Source organism: Neomonachus schauinslandi, unplaced genomic scaffold, assembly GCF_002201575.2.
Source record: "Neomonachus schauinslandi unplaced genomic scaffold, ASM220157v2 HiC_scaffold_167, whole genome shotgun sequence".
In the NCBI taxonomy this organism is placed as follows: Eukaryota; Metazoa; Chordata; class Mammalia; order Carnivora; family Phocidae; genus Neomonachus; species Neomonachus schauinslandi.
Genome location: NW_025408868.1, coordinates 8,387 through 35,684, shown reverse-complemented (window position 1 = coordinate 35,684; position 27,298 = coordinate 8,387). Strand labels below are relative to the sequence as shown.

Below are 27,298 nucleotides of genomic sequence, written 5' to 3'. Positions count from 1 at the left end.
ATATATATATATATATATATATATATATATATATATATATATATATAAAGTGCTTAGCATAGTGCCTGCCACATAAGAGGTGTTTAGTAAATATCTTTTCTCTCCCTTTACTCCCCTCACCCCAATTATAAGTAACATATTGATAAGCCTACCAAACTCTGATTTAAGGCCATTTGATGCCATTTAGATTATTTCATATCAGAGTTACACTGTCAGTTCATATTTGGTAATCCCTGAGGGGGTCTCATTTTATGAGCCACAGACATTTTCCTGTGCAAGGCAGATGGACCCTGACAATACTCTCCTCTTTATCCGCAATGGCTCCACCAAATTTCATGCAAATGTGTCCCATAACCCTGCAGAGGAACTCATACCATTGCTGGTCACCACCTGAGCACTTCTGGGACAATACCACTGAGGAATCAGTGAGCAAAAACCCTTGAGGCCAACACATTCCTCTTGCTCAAACATAAGTTAAATTTTTTTCAGCACTGGTACAAGTATTATAGATAACTTTGAACAAACATATATTACAAGTTCTACCACTGTTGAAAAATAAGTATTCTAATTTGGTCATTTTGTTCAGAATAAAGAATATTTTATAATATATTTAAGTTTCTAGTTATGCCATATAAAAATAAATATTGTATAAATGATTTACAAGGAAGAAGAACAAGTTGTAACTCAGGCCAAAAATATAGGAAGGATGGCAAAAATTTTACCATCTACTTCAAAAGCAATCACCCAAAAGAAAGAAAAATTCCCACTGGATCTCCTTACTAGTCTCACCATCACCCAACTGGCCCACCTACTTCTCCTCCTGGGATATTATGTCTTCTTTCCCCATCAATCTTGAGATAATGCGATCCTTTAAGTCCCTGGGGATTTGAAAGAGGAAGAACCCGGGAGGGCTCTCTGGCAGTATGAAGTGCAGATGGGAGATCTGGCTAAGCCACTGACCGGGCCCTCACAGTGAACTTGGGTCAACCGCCACACATCTCTTTCCTTGCATTCTGAAATCCTCTCTCTGTCTAGTTTAGCTATGCCTGAATAGAACCCCATGAGTGGAGAAAACTCTATCCTGCTTTGGGACTTTTTGGATACCCTTTGGCCCAGGTAGAATTCAGGATCTCATGGAGCACAATGAGGTGCCCAACCAAGGCCAATCTCACCAATTATAATGAAAGGATATGCAGCTACTTTATGGATGCCAGTTCCATTAAGTTGGGAAAGATCCTCTCCAGCTACCCCTCCCCCTATGCAACAAACTTACGATTGCCTTTTATTTTCTGCACAGAGCAGAGGGAATATGATTCCCACCATTGGGAGAAGAATGTGGGGAAAATTAAATTGGACAACTGCTTACTACTTTTCCAGGGACTCAGTCAGAATCTCCAAGGAAACAGTCCATTCATTTCGGAGTCAAAGTTTTAAAATTCTAAAGCTATAAATAAATTCATGATTATATTTAAACCAGTGGTCCTTTACCTTTCTTTCTCTTAAAGAATACACATCTATGCATGTCCATATAAACATACTGTCTAACATCTCAGAGGGTCCCAGAACCTCCTATGGCTCATGTATGTATTCCAAATTAAGAGCCTCAGATCTCAATAAAAATGCAGAACTATTTCCTGGAGTGAAAAGAAAGGTCTGTGGTATAAAACTCAGGGTCTGTTTTGGGGGCAGGCTGGCTTTGATGAGGTCTTGGACTTGAAATGACTACCCTGAAGCAATGCTTGTTCCTCATGATAGGTGGAAATGCCTGGCTGTGAAGACATCTGTGAGTGTCATGGTTTCGCACGTGTAACTATTGTCAAGCCAACGACTCATGCATGACCATGGACCATGGCGATCCCCATGGATTGCTACTATACATGGCGCCTCGCAGCTGCTATAATGTGAGTCCCAACCACACCCACAAGCAGGACACTATCACTGACATGCAGTGTGGGTGCCCATTTGTCTGATTTATGGGTGATGTTGTGGCAAATGTGGCATCAGTTTCATTTCGGGGGAGTGGCAAGTTACAGATATTTCCTTCACAACAGGAAGTGCAGACCTGAAAGAAAGGAAGAGAAACAGAAGGCTGATGAGAAGCTGGCAGATCTTGGAAGGAGACAAGGATTTTGGAAGGAACGGTCTCCCTCACAGTAAGACTGAAATGACAATTACCTATTCCACAAAAGAGGCACCAACCCTGCATTCAAGGAAGTGGAATGAAATTTCAACTGGAAGCAATGTGGTCAACTTGAAAACCCCCTGGACTAAGCTTCAAGGAACACGAGTTCTGTTTTTGACATCCCACCAGATGGTTATTACAGGGTTCTACAACCTTCTTAGGTCTCAGCTTTTCCATCTGTGAAATAGGGATTATAATACCCTACAATCTCAAAGAAACCCCTTCTGACTATTTGAAGAAGCTGTTCAGAGGGTAAGCTTTCAATTGCCAAATTTCCATAGTGTAAGTGAAGTGGAAACAACCCAACTTAAACTTAACTATTTACTTTCATTAGAACAGTCTATGTAACTACCACCATTCTTGTGGGAGAGTTAAAGTTTGGAGGGTTTTCATTAATGCAATTATTACTGATTTATACTACTTTATTAAGGGACTGTAAGAAAGAGAGAAACCTAAAGGACTGTTGGCTGAAATTATTTTGGGCCATGGCTACACAGAGTACAGATCAGTAGCTTCAGCATCACCTGGGAGTCTCTTAGAAATGCAGAATCTCAAACCTCACCCCAACTTTAGTGAATCAGAATATGCATTTTAACAAGATCCCCAACTGATCCATATGCACAGTAATATTCGAAAAACTCTCTGATGGTCAATATCCTATTGAGTCATTATCCTGCAAGGATTTGAGGCTGGTCACAGTTGACTTGGGCTAGGAAGACATTATAATCTTGAGGAGAGAAACTGAAGGTCAGAAGTGAGCTTGAATTCTCTCTGTCAGACATAATTACCATCTCTGTGACCTGAGCACATGATGTCACTTCTCTGATCTTTAACTTTATCCATGGTGAAGTAGCCACAATAAAGCCTGAGAGCCAGGCTTGCTGGGAGTGTGGCGGGGAGTGAGGTAAAACCCTTGAGTTTACCTTTTATATTTCAAACCAGGAGCTGCAGATCATATTTTAAAATTGAATTCTTAGTGTATTTCACTAAGTGTACACTTAGTGTATTTCAAGTTGCTTGAAAATTGGGTGTCTTCTACTAAATGCCACTAAACATGGCATTGCAGGATTTTGAGAGTAGAAGTTGCCTCCGACCACCAGGAAGGCAGCCTGATGGGGAGAAGCGAGCCAACTCCAAATAAAGGCCAAGGCCTGATATGTAAGATTATATGTGGGGCCAGCTCCGAACAGCCAGCAGGAGATCAGGGGCATTCCCCACTCCAACCACAGTCAGGCTGCCTTTCTCTGGTCCTTTATATTCTCCTTCAAGGCTGCACTTGAAGTTCATTTTACACTCAATGCTTCTGTATCGGCACCAGATGGAGTTTAAGTGGAGTAAACCCACAAGGAGATGGTTCTCTGATCACCTCCTCAAATGATTCAGGAGCCAATGGATGCCTTCCCCAAGTCAGCATTCCAATGAAGACCCGAGCCTCACTTCACAGACAGTTATCAAAGCTAACCTGCTGTGGCCATTCTCGGCCGAATGAATTGTTGCTACATCTGCAATGCTTTACCATTGAGGACATAGCTGGTCCCTCATTCCTCTTCCTTCTGGTGGCTTTATTACTTTCTTCTGAGTAAAGAAAGGGCTTACAATAACTTTCAATACCCTCTTGGTGTTGTGTTTACATAATTTATACTGGTTTTCCTATGCTCTGGTCTAAATTTATCCTCTTGGAGCAAACCGGAAAGGAGAATCTTCACATAATGGTATTTTAAAGACAGTCAAAAGCCAGGCTACTTTGGGGAGTGAGAATTTGCTCATGAGCTCTGGCACGCATCTGCAGTGGAGGAAGGCTGACTATGCTGTACCCGTCACTTGCTTTGTTGCCCAGACCTTGTGGCCTTCATGCTCAGAATCTCTGCAGCCAGTCGACAAGCACTCCTCCAGTGGAACGCAGCGTTTGGTGACAGAGATGCTGTTTCCCGTGACTTCCATTGTATGCTGAGTGTAGCAGTATCTGGTCTCTGTCAACAGAGAAAATATGTTTCAGTTGAGATGGGAAATGTTAGCCCAACCTGCCCGGAAGGGAAACAACAGGAGTGTCAACACTACAAGTCCTGAAGAGATTTAACAGCACATGAGATGTACACTGTGTTGAGTTTATGTCCAATCCCAAAGAAGTCCTTGGAGAGATGCACTTCACCGCAGTAGGAGGAGAGCGTTCTGAAGAATACTGGTCTCTCTGCCTGTCGTCATCCCCAGAAACCAAGATATAATGGTATCATTCTTTGCCTTTCAAAAAAATTTTGCCACTGTATTGGTTTTTATTTTTAGGGGACGAGAGGTTTGGAGGGATGATTAGGATGTGAGAATCAGCAATTTTCAGGAAGACAAAGGGGTGAAAAAGTTCAAAGAATACAGGTTAAAAAAGAAAAGAAGTTAGGCAGGTAACAGTGGTTTTCAAGGAGTTAAAAGACTAGTAGATGCTGGAGTGTGTGTGTGTGTGTGTGTGTGTGTTTTGGAAACAGCTATTCCCTTGTAAGGGCTGAACAATTAAAAATAGATTCATTTTATCTTCAGAAAATGACTTTATCCAAAAGAAAGAACTTCTTGACAATGAGCATAGTTGGATCCTAGAATTTAACCCAGGTGAAGGTGTTGCAAAACTGAGGAGCATCATTTCTCCCTAGTATGATTTCTAGGATGGCAGATGTAGACGGACCATGACATAAGTTTCTAAACATCCCTTAAAGTCTTAGGAATCCAAAAACTTAAGATTTCTTCCAAACTACCATGGAGAATTTTTCTACTTCTAATTTAAAGACTAAAGAAAAATGGCTTTGTCAAAGTAATTCTTTAAGGCCTCTAGGCAGTGTTCAGCTTTCTAAGCCTGGGATTTAGGAGAATGTTCCTGCTCCACTTTCAGATTGAAACAGAAAATGAATAATTCTTAAGAAATGTCACCGAGCTGTTTTTCACCCATATCTTGGACTCAATTTTGCATGCTTTATACATTTTGGATATTTAGTGGCTAATATAGAATTATGACCTTCTATGATATTATTTATTAGGCAATAAAAATTCCCCCACCATATTCTGTTACAATTTTGGCAGCTTTTAACCAAGGTACTAAAGTCCAAAGAAGGAAGCTTAAGAATTTCAGGCCCTGAGAATGAGCCAATACAGACCACACTGACACATCTTGGGAATCATAAAATTCAGGATTTTTAACAATCTCCCTAAACAGGAACCTGAGTGGCCTCTGATTGAATCTTACCAAGGACAGAGATTTCCCTAATAATTATACCACTGGGGGGTGTACCTGGGCTGAGTTTGATCAATGCCCTCCCCCAAATGCTTTCCCCACACTGCACCCTGACCAGAATTTTGTCAGTGGGAATCAGGTCAAGACAGCCCTAGCTAGCTCAGGGTCCTGGAGAGCTCTTTGGAAGTGAAGTAAGTAAGGCCACCCTATGAGCTCACAGGAAAAGTTGAAAGTTTTGCACCTGGCAATGATCCTCCCCAAGTCCTAAAATATTTTAAAGTTGGAGTGATTGTTTTTCCGGTGCAGAGGAGGTAGAAGATCTCTGATTTTTTAAGCCTGTGACAGGTTTTAACACATGGAGACCGGTAGCCTGAGAAATTTACCACGTTTCCCAAAGAGGACTGGTTTACTTCTTTGGTATCAGACTTGGACATTTATGGTCATGATAGGTACACCTTTCCCACCCCATCCCACCTTCAGATGTTCAAGAAAGCAATAAAGACAGGAATGCTCTTATCTCCTGTCTCCTCTTCATGCAGACAACCAGGAGTAGCTGCCAGAGGTTTTATTGCTCCAAAGGTAAATCTGAGTAGGTAAGATCATACATTTATGGAATAAGTAAACCATTACATGGTTTCAGTTTTAGAAATTGGGTTTGTCCCCCAAGTATTAAATTCTCTTGTCTTAAGTAAGCCTCGAATAACAATTGGTGAACTTGATATAACTATTTTTTGTTCTTACTTTTGTGTCCATAATAAACTCTCTTTTAATTTATTAATTGGAAATTTATTCCACTGTAAAGATAACAACTAATGAGCTTTTTTTTTTTTTTTTTTCAGGGAAAATATGCGAAAGCCCAGTACCTAATACACTAATTCTTGCCATCCTGGGGAGAGAAAAATGATCAGCGATGAGGCTAGATAAAAAATATTCTTATACTCACCAAATCTAACCCATGAAACAAAGATATTTTGAGAACACCCCATTACTTCCAGCAGCAGCTATCCTAGATCTGAAGCGTTAATCCATTCCACTTCTTATCTTACAGAACCCCTAGGTGAGTTATGAAATGTTAACGTAAAAAAAAAGGTTCTACAGTTAAATAAGTTTTGGAAATATTCAAATAAAGTTGAACAGGTTTCTTTAGGACACAACTTAGGAGAGCCTTGAATGTGTATTGTGATCTCCAAGGCGGGTTGGGGGCAGGCAGGTAGCATTTCCCAAGCAGGATGAGGTGGACCACATGTGGCTTATCACTGGGCTGTAGAATTGATAAAAAAGGAGTTTCAGCCACAAAGCATTACGCTCCATGCATTCTGAATAATCCTTGGGTTAGTAGTGAGGTTATATGAGAATCAAGCCTGCTGATAACTTCACACTAAAAGGATTTCAAAGGCTTTTATCTAAAAGATAAAAGATGGATTTGAATTTCTACCAAGTTAGTTTTGGCCTCTAAAATCTCATATTCTGCAACTGCATGGTATTCCCAGAGGTGATGAAACAAAAGTCTTTTACTGTAAGACTCACAGGCATGCAACTGAAAGCAGAACTGGGTATAAGAGAGCTTAATCAACTAGTGGAAAACACAAAATACATAATTTTTCATGAAATACACACACACACACACACAGAAATTTCATAACCTAGTTCTGAAATTTAAAAAAAAGGTTCAAAGCTAAAATATAAATTTCCATTTACCCACCAATATTCAGTTTCTAATAATGGAAGCTGTATTTAAACAAAATATACACCAAATGATTTGACTTAAAAATGACCCAACTTCCTGGTAAAGGCTTCCTCACCACTCAGTTATTCCCTTTGGGTCCACAAGTTTTGTTTTTTTTACAAACATCTATAATGATTAAAGTGATGCTAGAGAACCATTCACCATGTGTTAGAAAATTAATGGGAGGAATATAGCTTTAATCATAGTATTATAAATTATATTGAAAAAATAAGTCTAGTGGCAGCTGCTGGCAGAGTCCCAGCCTGATTCTTGACTGTGCCCTCACCCTTCACATCCGGCTCTGCTCCTTCCAGGTCCTCCTCTGCAATGACTCTTTGCCTAAGTGTCCAGCTGGATGCCCTTCGCCCATGTCTGACCCCAAAGGATGTCTTTGCAGCTCTGGGATCTACTATATATAACGTCCTCTGCATGATTCTCCTGGGCTTCGGAGTTTTGTCTTCTAGATTTTCTCCTGCATTTCTGGTCTCTTCCTACACTTTCCTTCACTTAAATGTTGATATTCTCCCACGTTCTGTTCTTGAACCTCTTCTCAAGTGACTTCATTCAACCTCCGATGACCTTATCTTCAGTCTGATACTCTCTCCCAAACTATAGAACAAATCTGCAGCTATCTCCTGGACATTGCCAGCAGCACCTCACACCTCATGTAGCTCAAACAAATCAAATTCCCCCCATCTGTTTATCTTCCTGTGTTTATCTTAGGAAGGGACATCCTGAGATGTGGCACCTCCAACTTGGACTAGGACATTCAGAATCAGCTCAGATTTCTCTTTCCAAGCTGGGTGTCTCCAGGTCCCCTGAAATGTCTCCATTATCCATCTAATCTTTCTGTTCCATTTTCCATTTTCCATTTTCCATTTTCCCAGTGTAGGACCTCATCATTTCCTGTCTTCTTTGTCTCTGACTTCTCTCCTTTCCAATGCAGGTGCCAACAACCACCAGATATGTTACTGAAACCAAGGTCAGGTCATGCCTCTCACTGTCTATGAGAGCCTGAGTGAACCCTACCTGTTAAGAAGCCCTGGATGCATACTGCTAGGTTTAGTTAGCCTATTGGAGTGGCCAGTAGGTGGTCCATTGCTTTCTCCCTGCTCCTAAAGTTGTGTGTCAGGAGTGTAAGAGTAGCTTTGCTTCCCTGCTAAAGGAACCCCTTACATTTATAACTCACATCTTGAAACTCAGCACTTATTATTATTCAATGTTCCCCCTTGATCTAGGACCAGACTACCTCATCATTGCTAGCTGAATACCTTGAGACACCACATTACATCTTTTGACCATTCTTCACAACAAAAAGTTCCCCCATCTTCTGCTCCTGGAAACCTGTTCAAGGTTCAATCTAAATGTGATGAATTCTGTGAAACCTTCCTTGAATTTCTCCCAACCAGGTTCACAGCCCTTCTTAGTTTCCTCATTTGGTATGTCTGGCTTTCCTTCTAAGTCAGAGTTTCTCAACATTAACACAATTGACATATATACATATATATATGTATATATGTATGTATATATATTTTACTGATTGATTTTTTTAATTAGTGTTTTTATTATTTTGAGATAATTGTAGATTCACATGAGCTTGTAAGAAATAATACAGAGGGATCTCATGTACTCTTCACCCACTTTTCCCCAAATGGCAACATATTGCAAAACTATGGTATAGTATCACAATCAGGATATTGACATTGCAGTCAAGATACAGAGCATTTCTATCTCCACAAGGATCACTCATGTCAACTTCTTATTCTCACATCCTCATCCCACCTTCCCCCAACCCCTCCTTAATCCTTGGTAACTACTAATCTGTGCTTCATTTCTATAATTTTGTCATTTTAAGGATGTTATATAAATGGACTCATACAGCATGTAAACTTTTGAGGTTAGGCATTTTTACTCAGCCTTATTCATTTGAAAGTTATCTAGATTGTTGTATCAACAGTTTGCTAACTTTTAATCCTGAGTAGTATTCCGTGCTATGGGTTTACCAAGGTTGGTTTAACCATTCACCCATTGAAAGGGTATCTAGGTTAGGGATATTATTAATAAAGCTGCAATCAACACTTGTATAAAGGCTTTTGTGTGAACACAGGTTTGCATTTCTCTGGGATAAATGCTCAGAGGTGGAATTACTAGGTATACGGTAATGCCTGTTTAATTGTTTAAGGAACTGCCATACTGTTTTCAAGAGTAGCTGTGCCATTTTATACTCCCACCAACAATATATACATGATCTAGTTTCTCTTAATTATTACTGGTATTTGATGGTGTTGCTTTTTTTTTTTTTAATTTTAGCCATTCTGATAGATGTATAGTGATATATCATGTTTCTAATTTGCATTTTCCTAATGGCTAATGATGTTGAACATGTGCTTATTTGCCATCTATTTATCTTTCTTGGTGAAATATCTATTCATGTTTTTTGTCCTTTTCTTTTTTTTTCCCTCTGTGTCCCGTTTTTTTATGGTTTTGCAGCAGAATTTGTTCTTTTCTTATTTTGTTTTTTACTATTGTGTTTTGAGAATTCTTTATATATTTTAGATACTAGTCTTTTGTCAGATATTTGATTAGCAAATATTTTATGTCAGTTTGTTGTTTGTCTTTTCATCCTCTTTACAGGGTCTTATGTAGAACAGAAGTTTTTAATTTTGATAAAGTCCAATTTATCATTTTTTCCTTTTACAGATCATGCTTTTTTTTATTAAGTCTAAGAACTCTTTGCCTACCCATAGATTTCAAAGATTTTATCCTCTGTTTTTTTCCTAAATGTTATACAGTTTTATATTTGGCATTTAAGTCTATGATTAATTTTGAATTAACTTTTGTAAAAGGTGTAATACTTAGGTTGAGGTTCATTTTTTGCCCATGGATGTCCAAATGCTCCAGCACATTTGTTGAAAAGGCTCTTTCCTCTAGTAAATTGGATTTTGCATCCTTGTCAAAAATAAGTTGGACATATTTTTCAGAGTCTTTTTCTGAGATCTCTATTATGTTCTATTGATCTATGGTCTATCCCTCTGACAATATCACTGTCTTGAATACTGTAACCATATGAGAAATCTTGAAAGAGGGTAGATTGGTTCCTCCCACTTTATTCCTTTTTCAAAATTATTTCAGCTATTCTAGTTTCTTTTTTATTAATATTTTTTATTATGTTATGTTAATTACCATACATTACATCATTAGTTTTTGATGTAGTGTTCCATGATTCATTGTTTGTGTATAACACCCAGTACTCCATTCAGTACGTGCCCTCTTTAATACCCATCACCAGGCTAACCCATCCCCCCACCCCCCTCCCCTCTAGAACCCTCAGTTTGTTTCTCAGAGTCCATAGTCTCATGGTTCGTCTCCCCCTCCTATTTCTCCAATTTCCCCCCCTCCATTCTTCCCCTTCTGCTATCTTTTTGTTGTTGTTGTTGTTAAAATATAATGTATTATTTGTTTCAGAGGTACAGGTCTGTGATTCAACAGTCTTACACGATTCACGGCGCTCACCATAGCACATACCCTCCCCAACGCCTATCACCCAGCCACCCAGCTATTCTAGTTTCTTACCTTTCCATATAAATTGTATAATAATCTTGTCTATAACTACAAGAAATTTTGCTAGAATTTTGATAGGAATTGTGTAAAACCTGCATATAAATTTGGAGAATTGACATTTTTACTATGTTGAGTTTTCAATTCATGAACATGGAAGTCTCCATTTACTTAAATTTTCTCTGAATTCTTTCATTAGCATTTATGATTTTAGCATACAAGTCTTGTATATGTTTTATTAGATTTACCTTGAAGTATTTAATTTTTTGAACAATTGTAAATGGTATTATATTTTTAAATTCAATGGTCACATGTTAATTGATAGTATATATAAGTACATTTGAATTTTGTATGTTAATCTTACTATCTTGTGACCTTGCTGAACTTATTAGTTGTAGGAGTTTTGTGTAGATTTGTTGGGATTTTCTCCTTAGAAAATCGTGTCATCTGTGACATGGGACAGTTTTATTTCTTCCTTTCCGATCTGTATGCCTTTTATTTCCTTGCTTTATTGCACTGGGTAGAACTTTCGCATGAAGTTGGATAAGAATGGTGAAAGTGACATCCTTGCCTAGATCTTGATCTTACCAGGAAAGTATTTTGTCTTTCACTAGTAAGTATAATATTTGCTAGGTTTTTTAAAATAAATATTCTTTATCAAGTTGAGGAAGTTTCTTGCATGAGGTTTTGCTGAAAGTTTTTGATCATGAATGGTGCTGAATTTTGTGAAATGCTTTTTCTGCCTCAGTTGATATTAACACGTGATTTTATTGTCTTTAGCCTGTTAATATAGTGGATTATACTGATTGATTTTCAAATATTGAACTAGTCCTGCATCCCTGAAATATATAGCCACTTGGTCAGGCTTATTTTTAAATATTGCTAAATTCTATTTGTTTAATATTATATTAAAGATGTTTGTGACTATATTCATAAGGAATATTAGACTGCAGGTTTTTGTTGTTGTTATTGTTTTTGGTACTTAGTCTGGTTTTAGATTCAGGGTAATTATAGATTCTAGATAAATTGCACAACAAAGTAACTTAGATTAGGTGGCTTAAAGAGCAGAATTTATTTTTTCACAATTCTGGAGGCTGAAAGTCCAAGTTCAAGGTGTCAGCAGGGTTGAATTCTTCTGAAGCCTCTCTCCTTGTCTCACAGATGGGCAACTTCTCCCTGTATCTTTACATGGTCTTTCCTCTAGTGTGTCTATGTCCTAATCTCCTTTTCATAAGTGAACCTGAATTACCACTTTAAGGACCTTATCTTCAAATATAATCACATTCAGAAGTACTGGGGGTTAGGGCTTCACATGTGAATTTTGGGGGGACACATTTGAGCCTATTACAGGATCCTTGGTGGTAGAGATAGTAACCCAAAACAGCCATGTAAGAAGCCTCTGGGCTGTCAAAAAAAATTGATTTCTTAATCAGGGTGCTGCTTCCATAATATGTTCAATTTGTGAAAATTCATCGTGCTGTTCACTATTCTGTGTATGTCACACCTCAATTATAAGTTCAGTAAAATGGAAAGTGAAAGAAAAAAGAATCCAAGATAAAAGAAAATAGACTTATGAGAAGAACAAGCTACAAACTGAGTTGCAGATAAGCTCAATTATTTAAAGTGTACTCCAATTAGGAATTATCACATGGTTTCTGGTATCCAGGCATCTGATTAATCTCTTGACTTTCCTGATCCTATCAATTACTCTCCACAGACCCCTAAAAGACACTTTTTTCTTTTCTTTTTTTTTTTTAAGATTTTATTTATTTATTTGAGAGAGAGAGAGAGAGAGAAGGAGAGACAGTGAGAGAGTACAAGCGGGGAGGAGAGGGAGAAGTGGGCTCCCTGCAGAGCAAGGAGCCCGATGTGGGGCTCCATCCCAGGACCCTGGGATCATGACCTGAGCTGAAGGCAGACGCTTAATGACTGAGCCACCCAGGCACCCCAGACACTCTTTTCTTTTCTTGCCCCAAGTAAAAAATTCTTCAAGGCAGAAATTAAAAATAAATGAATACTTATCAATCTGATTGAGTCATAATTGTCCTCCTTTACCCTATAGTTGGTACCTCCTGAAGAAACTGCCAAACAGATACTTTCCTAGTTTTTGTTTTTGTCTTGTCTTAAAAAAAATAATCATCATCATCCATACCTCCTAAGGACAGGCAACATGTTAAGTTGAGGAAACTCTGTTTTAAAGCAAATCAATGAAACTCAGAAAGCTATGTGCTTATTACCAGACAAAGGCCAAAAAGATGGTTGGGAAGGTATGTCAAAGTAGTGAGGATAAACAGGACCTTACCATGAACAGTAGTTAAAAGTGGAAAGACAAAAGCATCAAAGAGATGCTTCCTATCTGAGGCATATGTTAATAGAAAATACTTGGGCAAAACCACTGTGAATTGAAGTAGGTTAGATGATTTCAGGGTGTCAAAAGAAAACCCATCTTGTTTAGGCTGATAGAACTTGAGTTAAAAACTACTGGAAAAGTTCTAATTAAAGAATAAATCTGGGAATTACAATGCTAGCTGAAATGAACTAGCTTGTACCTTCTTACCAAGAAACAATAGAATAAAATTACAATAGCCAGATAAAATTAAAACAACACAAATCTGTGTGGAAGCATAGATGAGCTACCAAGGCAGACAGGATTTGAAGAGCGAGATACAAGCGGAACGAATGACACGTTGAGTTGAGCCTGACATTCTATACCTGTTCTGCCCTCAAGGCACTTGTGGACTCCAAAGTTGTACACGTGGAGGCGGAGAAGCCAAGCCCAGAGCCCTGCTGAGGGACAGAGAAGCTGAGCAGAGCCTTGGTCACTCTCAAGGGATTTGGGAGGCACAAACGGGAATTCAGAAGAAGCGGGGTAGCCGGGAGAGAAGGAAAATGCAGAAAAGTAAGGCTGGCAGCCTGAGTACAGAATTCTAGGATGGTGGTTATTTACTTTCAGTGCCTTAAAAATGTCATGCCATTAACTTCTAGCCTCTATTGTTTCTGTCAACACTAAGCGTTGGCAAGGCTGTGCAGGAACTGGTACTCTCAGGCACTGCCGGGGAGAGCATACCTTGGTCCAGTCATTCTGGAAAACTGCTAGGTAGTATCTGGTAAGGCCAAAGCATGCATACCACATGCCCAGCAACACCCCCCAACCCGGGAGAGACCTAGCAGAAATTCATACATACACGTACCAAAACACATGTACAAGAATGCTCACGACATTCAAAAACCATCAAGAGTGGAATGGATGAATTTTAGTATATATACACCTATGAGAATAACTCTGTGGCTCATAAAAACAAGGATGACTCTCACATAGAAAATGTGGGAAAGAAAGGAATACATTCTGTGATTCCATTTATATATAGCTCAATGATAGTAGTCATAATTGTGTTACCTCTGGGAGAGGGGTGTAATGACTGGGGGACCCTAGTGGCCTTCTGAAGTTCTGTTACTTAACATGGGTGACAGACACACAGCCTGTTCACTTGTGAAATTTCAATGAGCTCAGCACCTATGATCTATTTACTTTCTGGCATGGATGTTACACCTTAATTTTAAAATTTTTACTTTAAAAACATTTAGCAATATGACAAGATAGATCACCTAAACACTACTTTATTACATAGAAGCCAGGAGTGTCAGATAACATATAGCCAATACCCTCTGTTGATATACAAATGAACTCTCCTGAATGTAAGGGAAATTCTAAGGGCCACCGTAGGTTCTGAGTTCCCTACCCAGGATGGAGGTGGAGGCTGGGAGGTGTTCATAGATGGACTATAAGAAGATGTGAAGTCTGGGGTCTTCACAGGGTTTAGAGCTAGAATAGATACCCCTATAGAATGGTAGAAACCTTGAAGGGCTATAGCCTAACATTATCTAAAAGAGAAAAAAAGAATCCACCGAAGGTAAAGTAAAACAGAAAGGCTATGTGTCTCAGCCTGGGCTCCAACTGAAAGAAGTCAACAATAAAAAGGTCTTTCCTGAAAATTTGTAACCATAGGGCTTGTCTTCAGTTATGTGGGGGACCACAGTTATATTAACAGATGTAAAAAGAGTCACCCAGTGTCATGCCCAGCTTTTTCTTTACTTGCACAGAAAAACTGTGAGCAGCACAGAAGCTGGTGCCTAAAGGATACGTATCCCTCTATCTCAAGATTTCTCCTGGTCTGATTTTGCATCGGCAGTAATTTCAAGTGGAAGATTTTGCCTTCAAGGGAGGCCTCTGCACTTCATAATCAAGAAGAAACATAAAAGCCTTGGCTGCTTAGGCATCCTCCACAGAATGAGCCTTTTTGAAAATTGTAATGTTTTTGACTTGACATTTAATCCCACAGACTCTTAATGAACATTGAGACAGCCCCTCTCTCAAGGTTTTTAAGCTTGCACACAGGCAAAACCTTTGGATCTAAATGCATACTCTTAACTCTTGTTTTCTTTCACCAGTTCCTTTAACTGGTCCCTCATGTAATATGATTTCAAGATCCTTTCTGACTCTAGTTATTGTCCTGTAAGTGCTCGGAGACCAAAGACTAAAGAGAAGCCAGCCAAGTGAAGCAATGAGAGCCAGCCATGGAAGGCTCTTAAATTGTCCTGTATGGTAGCAGGAATCTGTAAGTGCCAGAGGCAATAACAAAGTGACAGAGAAGAAAATACTTACATAACACACATTTCCAAGGTAAGAGTGATAGGAACCTGAGGGAGCTAGAGGAGGCTGGCTGATGCCACCCTTGCCCGACAGAGGGATTCTAGTTAGGACCAGGCTTTCTGGATGCTTATTTTGCCAAATGATGATTCACGACAAGTCTGTAAGCAAGCTTACCTCAGCTGCTAAAATACAATAGTCTCTGTGTATCTCCGTTTGACCGAGTTCAGTTTTCAAAAATTCTTGAAACCCAGGTGATCCCCGAAGCAATCTGGAATGTGGGCTTATTCCATAGAGATAAGATTAAATACTTACAAGAAATGGTTTTTTTCGCTTTCAACAAGTTATTTTCACATCATGTGCTAATTAAAACCTAAACATGTTACAAAACAAAAACCTAAGAATATCACAGAAAGCCAGGATGTTTTTCCATAGCATCTACTGAGCTTCCCTTACTAAGCCTGTCGGTAGTCCTATTGCTGCTTCAAACTAATCATCAACAGAAAAAAAATAAATTTAGGGTTAGTCAGTAGTTTTCAGTAGTTAGATACAACTCAGATTTTAATCTAAGAATTATGACGCTATTTTCATTGTGAGAAAAATCTGGAGAAAACCCAGGGGGAAAGATGGATGGCCCCTGGGAAGTGGGGTTGGTCAAGAAGGAAGCTAAGTGTGGCTCCATCTCTTCTCAGGTTACAGCTTTAGTCTCCACTCCTTCCCTGACAGGTTCAAGGCCCCCACAAAAAAAATCAAGCTACGTTTCTTTGTTCCCGCTATTCTCCGACATGAACTAGCTGCTACGCCCAGTTTGGGTCTCTTCCCGTCCAGTGAGCACACCTGGGAATCCCGTCTCCAAACCTTTGCTCTGAGTGACTTCCCCGAAGCCACGCCCTCCTCGACATTCTACTTCCGCTGCCCACTTCTGAGCTGTTGCCTCTTCCGGGTCCACAATGCCGTCCCTAGCCACCTCAGCCCCCAAACAGCAGTTGTTCCCATAAGCTCCCACAGCACGGAACGCCATGCTTCATTTGGCGCTTTTGTCCTGATATATTTGACATTTGATACGTTCAGATCTGATCTCCCCAGCTAACTGGGTGCTCCCGGAAAGAAGAAACCAGATTCCTATCTTTCGCTGTATAATCCCCCGAAAAGCCTGGCATGGTGGTTCTGTGTCATGAACCTCAGGGCATCACTTTCCATTTATCCTTATAAATTTAAGGACAAAAAGATAAAAGTGGGAGGAAAGAAGGGAAAAAGAGGAATTGTGTGAACACTGTGATTCTTTCAGATAGCTGTACTTTGGAAGGACAGATTTTGACCTTTGAAGGAAGCACCAGAAGGGATTGTTCTCCCTTCCTGAGAGGAATTCAAGCAAAATGCTACCGGTCACCTGTTTTTCCTTTGTGACAGGGATATACTTGCCCACCATCGGACTTGGGCTGGGCCTCTGTGAAATCTGGCCCAAAGCCTGAGCGCACCAGTTCACAATCCCTCCTTGTCCTCTGCATCCTCTCTGCTAGAGCAATGCCCAGAAAAGCATTGCCACGTGTCCTCTGCAGTACATCCGACTTGTGGCAACTGTTTCAAAAGCTAACCTGCCACCTTTGTCCCTGCTGGAACCATCCTAAAGGTTATTGGCTACACAAACCAACCATCCTGGTTTTGTCCAGAGTCACTGTTTACAATGGGTCTCAAATTTTGCTGCCTAGTAGAATGACCCTGGGAGATTTCAGAAAGCCTTATGCTCAGCCACACCCCACACCATTTGAATCCCTGAGAATGGACCCAGGCCTCAGTGTTTTAAAATCTTCCCCTGTGATTTCAGTGGGCCACCAAGTTTGAGAAGCAGTGGTTCAACCAAGTCCATGAGCAACCTATCCAAATGTTCATTCTGTAGGGGTAATGTTAGAAAAACACTGGCTTAGTCCAAAATAAGCGTGTGATTGCAGAAGGCCCTGCAGACAGGACTTATCTTTGATTTACCAGGATGGTGGGATATCTAGCTTGTGATTAAGCCAATCTTCAGCATCTCCATGTTTTTCTCTTCCCTATGGTCATTTGGGACCCCATTAACATCTCTACCTAAAAGTAAACAAGAGGAAATTGGTTGGAAATGACAACAGTACGTTTCACTTACTATTAGTGGGGAGAGGAGCTCCCAGTGGTTCTGGCCCCTGACTGTTCATTAGAATCACCTGTGATATTTAAGTCCACCAGTGCAGGGCCCTGATCTCAGAGATGCTGGTTCAAGTTCTGTAGAGTTGCATTTCTTATCACGTGGTCTCTAGACCAGCAGCATCTGTATCACCTGGGAATTCCTTAGAAATGCAAATTCTCGGGGCGCCTGGGTGGCTCAGTCGTTAAGCGTCTGCCTTCGGCTCAGGTCATGATCTCAGGGTCCTGGGATCGAGCCCCGCATCGGGCTCCCTGCTCGGCGGGAAGCCTGCTTCTCCCTCTCCCCCTCCCCTTGCTTGTGTTCCCTCTCTCGCTGTGTCTCTCTCTGTCAAATAAATAAATAAAATCTTTAAAAAAAAAAAAAAAAAAAGAAATGCAAATTCTCAGACCCCATCACAGACTCACTGAATCAGGAATGGGGCAAGAGTGGGGGCAGAAATCTATGTTTTAATAAGCCCTCCAGGGAATGCTGATCATGCTAGAGTTTGAGGACCACTGGCCTAGGGAGGACATAGATTCCAGCAATTTTGAAGAGATCCACAGGTGTTTCTACTGGGCAGCCTAAGTGGAAGTGGATGGGTTAAACAGCACTGGCTTAGGCAGCTGACAGTCTCTTAATTTCACTTTCCATCTCCCTGTGTTCAGTCCTCCATGGGAGACAGAGTGCCTTTCACGAGTGTAAGTGTAAGAGCCCCGGCATCACGTTAAAAAATAATAGATTTGGCTTAGGTGTACTCAGTCATTTTAATAACTGGATTAAACCATCAGCAAAACACATCTAACTACCCATTTGTCAGTAAAATGCTCTGTCCTCATCATCTCCCCATCAGATGGACGGTCCTCCAAAATTAAAAGCCAATTAATAATGACTCTATAGCCAAATATAACTATCTTTTTTATTCAGGAGGATAAAAGAGATATGAATGTGAATGTGAAACCTCTACATCATTTTGAAATGGACCTCTAGGTCAAAATTTCATGCTTCAATTGGGCATCCATCTCATCCTTCAAAAAGAACTTAATAGTTTAAAAAGCTCAGGTTTTGTGTGTGTGTGTGTGTGTGCAATGATGGCTTTTAGAATTCTAGCTTTCATACACTCTCAGGATAGAAGCCTCTGGCAAGATATGTAATAAATGGGATCTTTATATGAACATCAATTCATACTTCACATAAAAGAAGTTACAGTACAATGACTAATGCTTCAAAGAGTGGCCAACAGGCTGGTTGTTCTCTTCTTGTCCTGCATTTGGCTGGGCCTGGGGGTGGGAAGGATCACTTACCTCTTTTGGTGCTCCAATGATGCTTCATGAGAAAGGGGGCAATCCTAACGATTAGTTTATGTCTCTAAAAGCCTTTGATGATAAGTTGATGATAAAAGATCTACTCATAGCCTTAGACAAGAAAAGTGGTTGAGATTGCAAGCATCATTTGACGCCTCTATGTGTCAAAGTCAACAAGGCTGTTCACTCATGGGCAGCTCTGGGCACCCCAATCTGTCTACTGAGAGTTTACCTCGAGGACAGTAGATGTCTGGAGCCCATCGGTTGCACTCATAATTGTCTGCTGCCTTTTCACAGGTGAAACACTTAAATCCACCAGGATATGGTGTGGCTAGAAAAAGGATCAAGAAAAATGATTAATTTTTTTTAAACTGAGCACAGAATCCTGAAGTTAGACATTTTCATTTTTTAAAAAGGATTCTCAAAACAGCCTGCCTGGCAGTTTCTTAAAAAACTAAACATGTAACTACCATGACTCAGCAATTGCACTCTTGGGCATTTATCTCTGAGAAATGAAAACTAATACTCACACAAAAACCTGTATGCCAACGTTCACAGTGACTTCAACTGTAATAGCTGAAAACTGGAAACAATTCAGATGTTCTTCAATGAATGAATGGTTAAACACACGGTGGTACCTCCATTTTATGGAATACTAGCAATAAAAGTGAACTATTAATACATCCAACAACTTGGATGAATTTCCAGGGAATTATGCGAAGTGAAAAAAAATCCCCAAAGGTTATATGCTGTATGATTCCATTTACATAACATTTTAAAAATGACAACATTTTGGAAATGGAGGAAAGATTAGTGGTTGCCAGGGGTTAGGGATGGCAGTGGTTGGGGGCAGGGTGAGAGGAAACTGGGGGGGAGGCCAATAGGAATTCTTGTGCTACTGAAACTGTGTAGTGTCTTGACTTGGTGATGACTATACAAACTTACACATGTGAGAAAACTGTGTAGAACTAAATACACACACATGCAAATGAGCACAAATACAATTGGGGAAATCCGAATAAGGCAGGTGGATTGATTATACCAATGTTAATAACCTGGTTGTGATTTTATTCTATAGTTTTTAAAAATGTTACCATTGGCGGAAAGTGAGTGAAGTGAACGTGGGATCTCCTTGTGTTACTTCTTATAACTGCTTATAAATGTACAATGATCACAATAAAAATTTCAATTAAAAATAGGCGCTCTACATTTCCAATGATTCTTACATTTCAACTTATATAGACATGTCAATATGTAAATATAAATATTAGGTTGAATCCTTAAAAATTTCCTTATGTTTGACCATTTTGGAACTATAAAAGTAGCCATATCTCTGGCTCAATCTGATACTTTTATCTGGTTGACTTGACAGGGTTAAGAATTGCTAGAGATGGACACAGTGCCGGGGTGGCTCAGTTGGTTAAGCATCTGCTTTCGGCTCAGGTCATGATCCCAGGGTCCTGGGCTTGAGCCCCGCATCGGGCTTTCTGATCAGCAGGGAGTCTGCTTCTCTCTCTCTCTCTCTCTCCCTCTGCCCCTTGCTGCCACTCATTCTCTCTCTCTCTCTCAAATAAACAAAATCTTTAAAAAAAGAATCCTTAGAGATGGTAAGGATCACCTAAGAAAAGAGTCTTCTTTACTAAAATCTATGCTGTGCAGAGGTGACCCTCCTAAGGGCTGTCTCAGGACCGTATCCAACACCCACGGGCAGCATGCTGAGGGCACGTGGTGGATGTGGAGGCACTCCAGGCCTCCAGCTCCAGCCTAGGGATGCGCAATTCCAGGAAGCCCTTCCTAGCCCTCCCTCCCCACCCCTGAACTGCCCCTTTCTACCTTCTGAAGAGACTGTCCTCCAGGTACTTGTATCTTTGCCTTCATTTATGCTCAGGCAGATAGGTGTCTGGTGAGAGTCACGCTCTAGACTGTGCCCTGGGCCTGGTGGGCATTTAAGGACGAGCCCCCATCCAAAGAATGTCAGGGTGCCAGGAACGCCAGGGTGTCTCTGTCCGTTTCACTGATGTGCTTTTACATGCTGCTTATCAACTTAAGAGTTTTGCCTTTTATAAACAGAACTTGCACTTTTTTTTTTTTTAATCTGTAAAATTACCTGGCCTCTTTGAAAACTACAGACACTCAAACACTTCATCTGCAGGACCAACTGTTCTCCCTCGCAGATGGCTGAGCCTGCATATCCCACTGGTGGAGATAATCATCTCAGGGTAAATTGCTTTGCCCACATGGAACCAATTAAGTATGTTATCAAAAATAAATGAAGGAGGAAGGCATCAGCTTAAGGCCAAATTATGGGCCAGCTTTAACTGATTTTCACCTTGCTTGTATTTGCTTGCAGCATGTCATGGAGCTGACTGACACTATCCAAGAAGCTGACATGATCCAAACTCATAAACTGTCTAAAAAAGACAAGTAACTGGACCTTCTCAGAGGCCAACTATATTCCTCCAAGTAGTTGGTGACTCATAATGATCATGAGTGCACGGACTGCCTTAAAATGGAAAGCAGCTTAGACGGAGCCACATTTCCCAAGGAGGAAATTTCTCTATGGGGAGACACACTCTCCCCATCATACAGTTATAACAAAACAGAAGTAAACTATTTTGTAAAACTACACACAAATAATGTTTATATCTCCACATCTTGCTGTCTAGATAGGTGGGTTACATTTGAATTGAAAGATTCTACTTAAGATAAGTACATGCCTGAAGAATTTAAAACAAACAGGCTCTTTTATTTTATTTATTTATTTGAGAGAGAGAGAGCACGCATGCACATGAGTGGAGAGAGGAGCAGAGGGAGAGGGAGAAGCAGACTCTCTGGCTTAGCAGGGAGCCTGATGCGGGGCTCGATCCCAGGACCCTGAGATCATGACCTGAGCCGAAGGCAGACGCTTAACTGACTGAGCCACCCAGGTGCCCTGACAAACAGGTTCTTAAATTTTAAAGCCACTCCATATTCTTATGGACACTCAAATTAGCTTATTTTGACAAATACAGGAAAACCCATACAAAATATTTTAGGCAACTGTCCTACTGGGTACATGAAAACACTAATTTCACGTGTAATATGTAAGTCAGTTTAAAAGAAGAACTTTAAAACAGCTTGTAAAATTTGAAGAATTATCAAAGTAAGAGTTTTGGGGAAAAAAAGGATGTAAATGATTTGTCACAGAAAAGTATTTCTCAAAAAATCATCATCATATTCACCAAGGTTTATGACTGCAAGCTAGCCGTACCACTTCAGCCTGCATGATTAATTCACGAGAGCATCCAATTTTATCTATCACTACAGCCAGTAAAACTTTTCGCTAGAATGTTGGATGAGTTAATCCTGGAAACTTTCCCATCAAAGAGATAAATTAAGAACTCTGAATGAAGATTGATGATCCAGCCACTACAAGAATAAACTTACTGAGAACCTCGAACTAATAAGTTGTAGTGTTCCCAAATTTGGATTATTTAATAGACCCTTCAAAATGATCTTTTCCAAGATTAGTGATACATTAAATTAAATACTGTTATTTCTTACACAAGGAGGCCTGGACTCTGAAGTTAACCCAAAGTATATCAAAATTTAAACAGGAATATGAGCTAAAACACTATGGTAGCAAAATGAAGCTTTGTTTCATATCATTTATCTCTGAACATGTTTATCAGCACATATCACTGACAATTAACCAAATGATTTCCTTTTCAGAGTTTTACTTCCTATCTGTGTGAGTCTCAACCACAACTGTCTAATATTTGCCTATAGGAAGTTGTATTTGCATCTTGGTTGGTAGTACTGATCCGTGAATAATCAAACTCTTTTCAGTAACAAGTCTCTTCAAACAGACTCAGTTTTAAGTGGCTAATTATACCACAATACCAAGTAAATGGTTAAATTCTTCCCTCTGGAAATATTTAACCAAAACTAAGGTCTACAGATGAGCAACTGTCTCCAGTAACTTGCTAATTGATACTGCATCTGATAAAGAAGCCCTTTTTTTAAAAGGAAGGAAAAAGATTCCTAAGAGATGTGTTATTTTCTTCTTTGTTACTTCAAAGCATTACAGGGCAAGTAGAGTTTCAAATCGTTGTGGCCTCAGCTGTGAATGAATCTAATTTGGCTCTTGATCACAGAGTTAATAAGCTTAGTATTCTGTATTTCAGGGCATAAGTCCTTGGTCCCTCAAGAGTAGGTGATTGTAAAGAAGAAAAGAAACGTCAAAGTGCCCAGTTACTTCCTGTAATATAATCTGTCCATTAGAGTCCCATGGTCAGACGTGGTTCAACCAACTATAATTCATTCGTAAGGCGATGGAAGAGATTTCATCTTTGTTTCCACCTCTTGGAACTTTTGCCTGGACAAAGGCCTTCAGTTATCAAAACTGTGGTGAGAAGAGAGTCTTGTTTTAAAATGCATGCTGCTACGTAATGCATCCAAACTTGTTTTATTCTTGCCAAATTAATTCTCATTGTTTTGGAAACTGGATGCAAACCTAACATTTCTAGAAACTTAATAAAGTGAACTTCTTTCTGAGTTCTAGCAACAAAATATTGTCAGTATAACTTGAATACTAGGAACATATTTCTGACAGAAATGCATTTTCTGGTACCTTTCTAGAGAGTGCCCTTACCCCCTAAGTAGAGAATTATGAAGAAACTTCGTTGGCTCACTATCTGGGCATAAGCAAGCCCCCTGCAGGGATATAGCTCTTTGTTCCATGTGATTAAGGAAAGACTCAGAATATGCAACCAGAGGAAAACTGGGTTTCTCAGGAAAGGCTTCTATTATAAGTAAAGAAATGGAGGCAAGAACAGGTTGCATCCACTTAGGATGTTAACTTCTGCTATCTCGTCTGACGTCTGGAAACCAAATAAGTCACTCCATTTCTCTGAACACAAACTCCTGTTTTGAAGGTTTTATTGGTCTTTGGTATTTTAATCATAGGGTGGGAAGGAAATTCATCATTTTTCAGATGAAAAAGAAAAGAAAAGCATATAAATTATAGAAAAGAATGTTATTGAGGACAGTGCCTCAAGTTTGAAAGCCATAAAGTTGATTTTTTTTCAAAGGTTAGAAACTTCAAAAATTAGGGAACCAGGGGGTGCCTCGCTGGCTTAGCTGGTAGAGCATGCAATTCTTGATCTCAGGGTTGTGAGTTCTAGCCCCACATTGGGTGTAGGGATTACTTAAAAATAAAATCTTTAAAAACAAACAAACAAAAAAACAGAAAAATTAGAGAACCAGAGATCACAGCAGATTAGTCATGGGATGCTGAACTCTCCTCACCAGGGTTTCAGTCTCACCACACTTATGATCTCTTAGGGCTGTTCACAGCCCAGGGGAAATGAGTTTGTTTGCCTGGTGTAGAAAACTCGTGTGTCTTCTCAACATCTATGGCATCATTGATTTCTCCTTGGGTAGGTTCTGAGCGGTATCTAACATAAATTGAATCAGGCTCGCTCGCTAACCCCAAGAAAGTTGTTTGTGCCTCCATCTACAAAGTGAGGCGATTATATTAATAATTCAAAGTCAAAATAATCCCACTCTTCCCTCATCTATTTTTTATGGTCTATGTTCTACAGAAACCTGCTTATTTGTAGAGAGATCACTCCATCTAAACCTGGTCTAGTGGGTGCTGCTCAGGGGCAGAGGAACATGACCTTTTAAAAAATCAAAGTGTAAAAACAAGCAAACAAACATCAAAAACTTCTGAAATAGTGCAGAGAAATGTGAAGTAGGAACTGTTGTTGACAGTAACTTCAATCCAGCAAGAATTTTTACTCCCAATGACCAGTTACAGAGACTCTGAGAACTCAGCCCAGAGCTGCTGGTGAATCATTTATGTGTAATCTAGCTTAGAAATGACATCTTCTAGCCTCCATAGCTCAAGATCATATCAGAAAACCCCACCAATTCTTTCTATATGGGGAATTCTTTTTTCTTAAGACGTATTTATTTTAGAGAAAGAGAGAACATGAGTGGGGAGAGAGGGGCAGAGGGAGAGAATCTCAAACAGACTCCATGCTGAGTGCAGAGCCCAGTGTGGGGCTCAATCTCATGATCCTGAGATCAAGAGCTGAGCCGAAACCAAGAGCTGGCCACTCAACCAACTGAGCCATTCAGGTGTCTTTATTTGGTGAATTCTTTTTAATCAGGTCATGGCCTTATTTAATTAACACAGGCTACATGAGTGGAACTTTCCTGCCAACTTCTAGAGAGCAGGGGTGATTGCTTCTCTGGCCTGGCAGAGCTCATTCTTCAGAGATCCCATTTTGAAATGGACTTTTCAGATAGGGGTCCACTCAACCCTGGCACTGACCCACCACAACACTGGTGCAGGAGTGGTGTGTGTGTGTTTGTTTTATTCTTGTGCACTTGAATCCAATCCCCTTGATTTTCCTCCCCACCCTGTGTGGACAATCACAGCCTCAGCGGAGGCCTGTTTTTCGGCCCAGTGACTATTGAGTCTATCACTGAAGCAGACAAAGAATCCCATAGAAACTGAAGGCTTTAGCAATCACAACTGAGACTGAAATCTAGGTTTTTGTTCACCAAGTCTAATAAAAAAAGCATGGCTCTTTGGAGGAAAGAACAAAATGCAATCCTAGAAAACACAGCAGGTATCCAAGCACCTTCTTTTCATGATTACGAAAATCAACAGTCCCGCAAAAACAAGGAGCCAGATAATCTTTCCACACAATTAACCAGTAGGCACCAGCCTTTATTGGTGAGAATGTACAATAGCAGTAAGTCTGAAGGAACTATTTGCTGCCTGCCAAATGTATATTTGGAGTTAAAAAATTAGAGGGACATAGTTTCAGCAACCTAAGTTTACCATCTAAGCCAATTACAACAACATCCTAAGCAACGAACATCCAATTGACTATTATATATGTGCCTAGTATCTTATGGATATTCTTTCTCATTCACAAAATAATGCAACAGGGTGTGTATTATTTCATCCACTCTAGAAATGTAGAACTCAACACTTAACAAGATGCCTCTAACATTCATTGAGCATATACTGTGGCTCATACTCTGCTAAGTGCTTTGCATGCATTCCTTTATTTAACCTTCACAAAGTTAGGGAATTCCTTCCTTCCCTCCTTCCTTCCTTCCCTCCCTCCCTCCCAGAAGGCTGCAAAGCAGTTGAGCTAGCCACTGACCCAAGATCCAAGCCCCTGTGCATTCCGTGGAACACCTCTCATCTAAACCAGAACACATACACATTAAATACTCTAACCATGTGGAGTCCCTGCGGCTGCCTCCACTTGGACTATAAGATCCTCAAAAGCAAGAACTCTGTTTTATTTGCCCTGACACCTCCCACGTCTATTACAACGCTTGACACACAGTAGAAACTCAAAAAATGTTTGCTGAACAGAACATTTCAAAAGAGTAACGTACCTCAGGGCAAATGCTAATGGTCAAAATATACCCAACATACCCGGCTCTCACCACCACGGGGGCCATGCAGAAGACGACTCAAACAAAGATAAAAGAGAGAAGATAAATACAGAGATGGAGACCAAAAGAGGAAGTAAAACTGCTGTGTTTCCTGAAGTGTGATCCTTAGAACACCATCAGTAACAGAAGCATCTGTTTTGTTTTGTTTTTTGCTTTCAGCAAAATTCATGGGTACAGTCCCAGATATGTGCAATCAGACACTCCAGGGAAGGGGTCTGGGCACCGACGTTATTACGCACTCCCTAGATGATTCTTAAACACAGGAAACCAAAAGGACAGAGAATAGGAAGTTGTGGGAGGCCAATCACGCTGAAACTGAGAATCAGAAGCACAGACAGGAAGACCAGCGATTATCTTGCCTCTCAAGGACTGATCTTTGACGAATACCTCTGCCTGGGACATGCCGGTTCACTTTGATAACTGACTGAGAGCTGGCACGAGTTAAAGGGAAAGGTGTTCAGAATCAGAGCGACTGTGCTGGGAACAGAGAAAACAAGCCTTAACAATCTGCCTTGAAATAAAAAAGGCCCTATAAAAAGGTGAGGGTAAAGCATACAACATCTTTGGGAGCATCTGCACCCCCCAATTCAATCAGCCAAGGTCTCCCCTGCATGGAAGGCTGACTTTTCCTGTCCATTTTTCAACTCACATCTTATTCAAAGTAAAGTGACACTTCTGCAGCAAAGAGAACGGAGTCTTACTTGAAGGATGGAGGTAGACAATGTCTTTCACTGTGAAGTCTCGTGATTGAGCAGCTTTCAGACAATCAGCCAGCAGGCTCAGGAACAGGAGCCAGGCCAGGGCAGGGCCAGGGTCCATGGCAGACTGAAGCGTCACTCATGCAGGGGGCCCGGGGGCCAGAACTTGGGACCACGGGAGGGAAGTCGCACCTGAAATATGAAGCAAGACTCATCTCAATGTCCAACTCGAGGAAACCATGGGAGACTTGGCAGAGCTGTGCTGGGAGGATGGGCTCGGGGCAGACAGGGAGCCAAAGGCACAAGGAAGTGAGCAGACATGGAGAGAAGCCTTATGAACGGTGATTTC

General features: G+C 40.3%; 1 protein-coding gene across 1 annotated transcript; it reads right to left on the bottom strand.

The window, feature by feature from the left end:
- Positions 1-842: 842 nt before the first annotated feature.
- On the bottom strand, positions 843-27,137 carry LOC110591884 (ly6/PLAUR domain-containing protein 6). Its single transcript, XM_021702846.1, has 4 exons — positions 26,953-27,137; positions 19,014-19,112; positions 4,022-4,152; positions 843-2,062 (listed from the first exon to the last, which is right to left on the bottom strand). The coding sequence occupies exons 1-4, from the start codon at positions 27,068-27,070 to the stop codon at positions 1,895-1,897; spliced, it is 516 nt and encodes a 171-aa protein (XP_021558521.1). The 5' UTR covers positions 27,071-27,137; the 3' UTR covers positions 843-1,894.
- Positions 27,138-27,298: the final 161 nt, after the last annotated feature.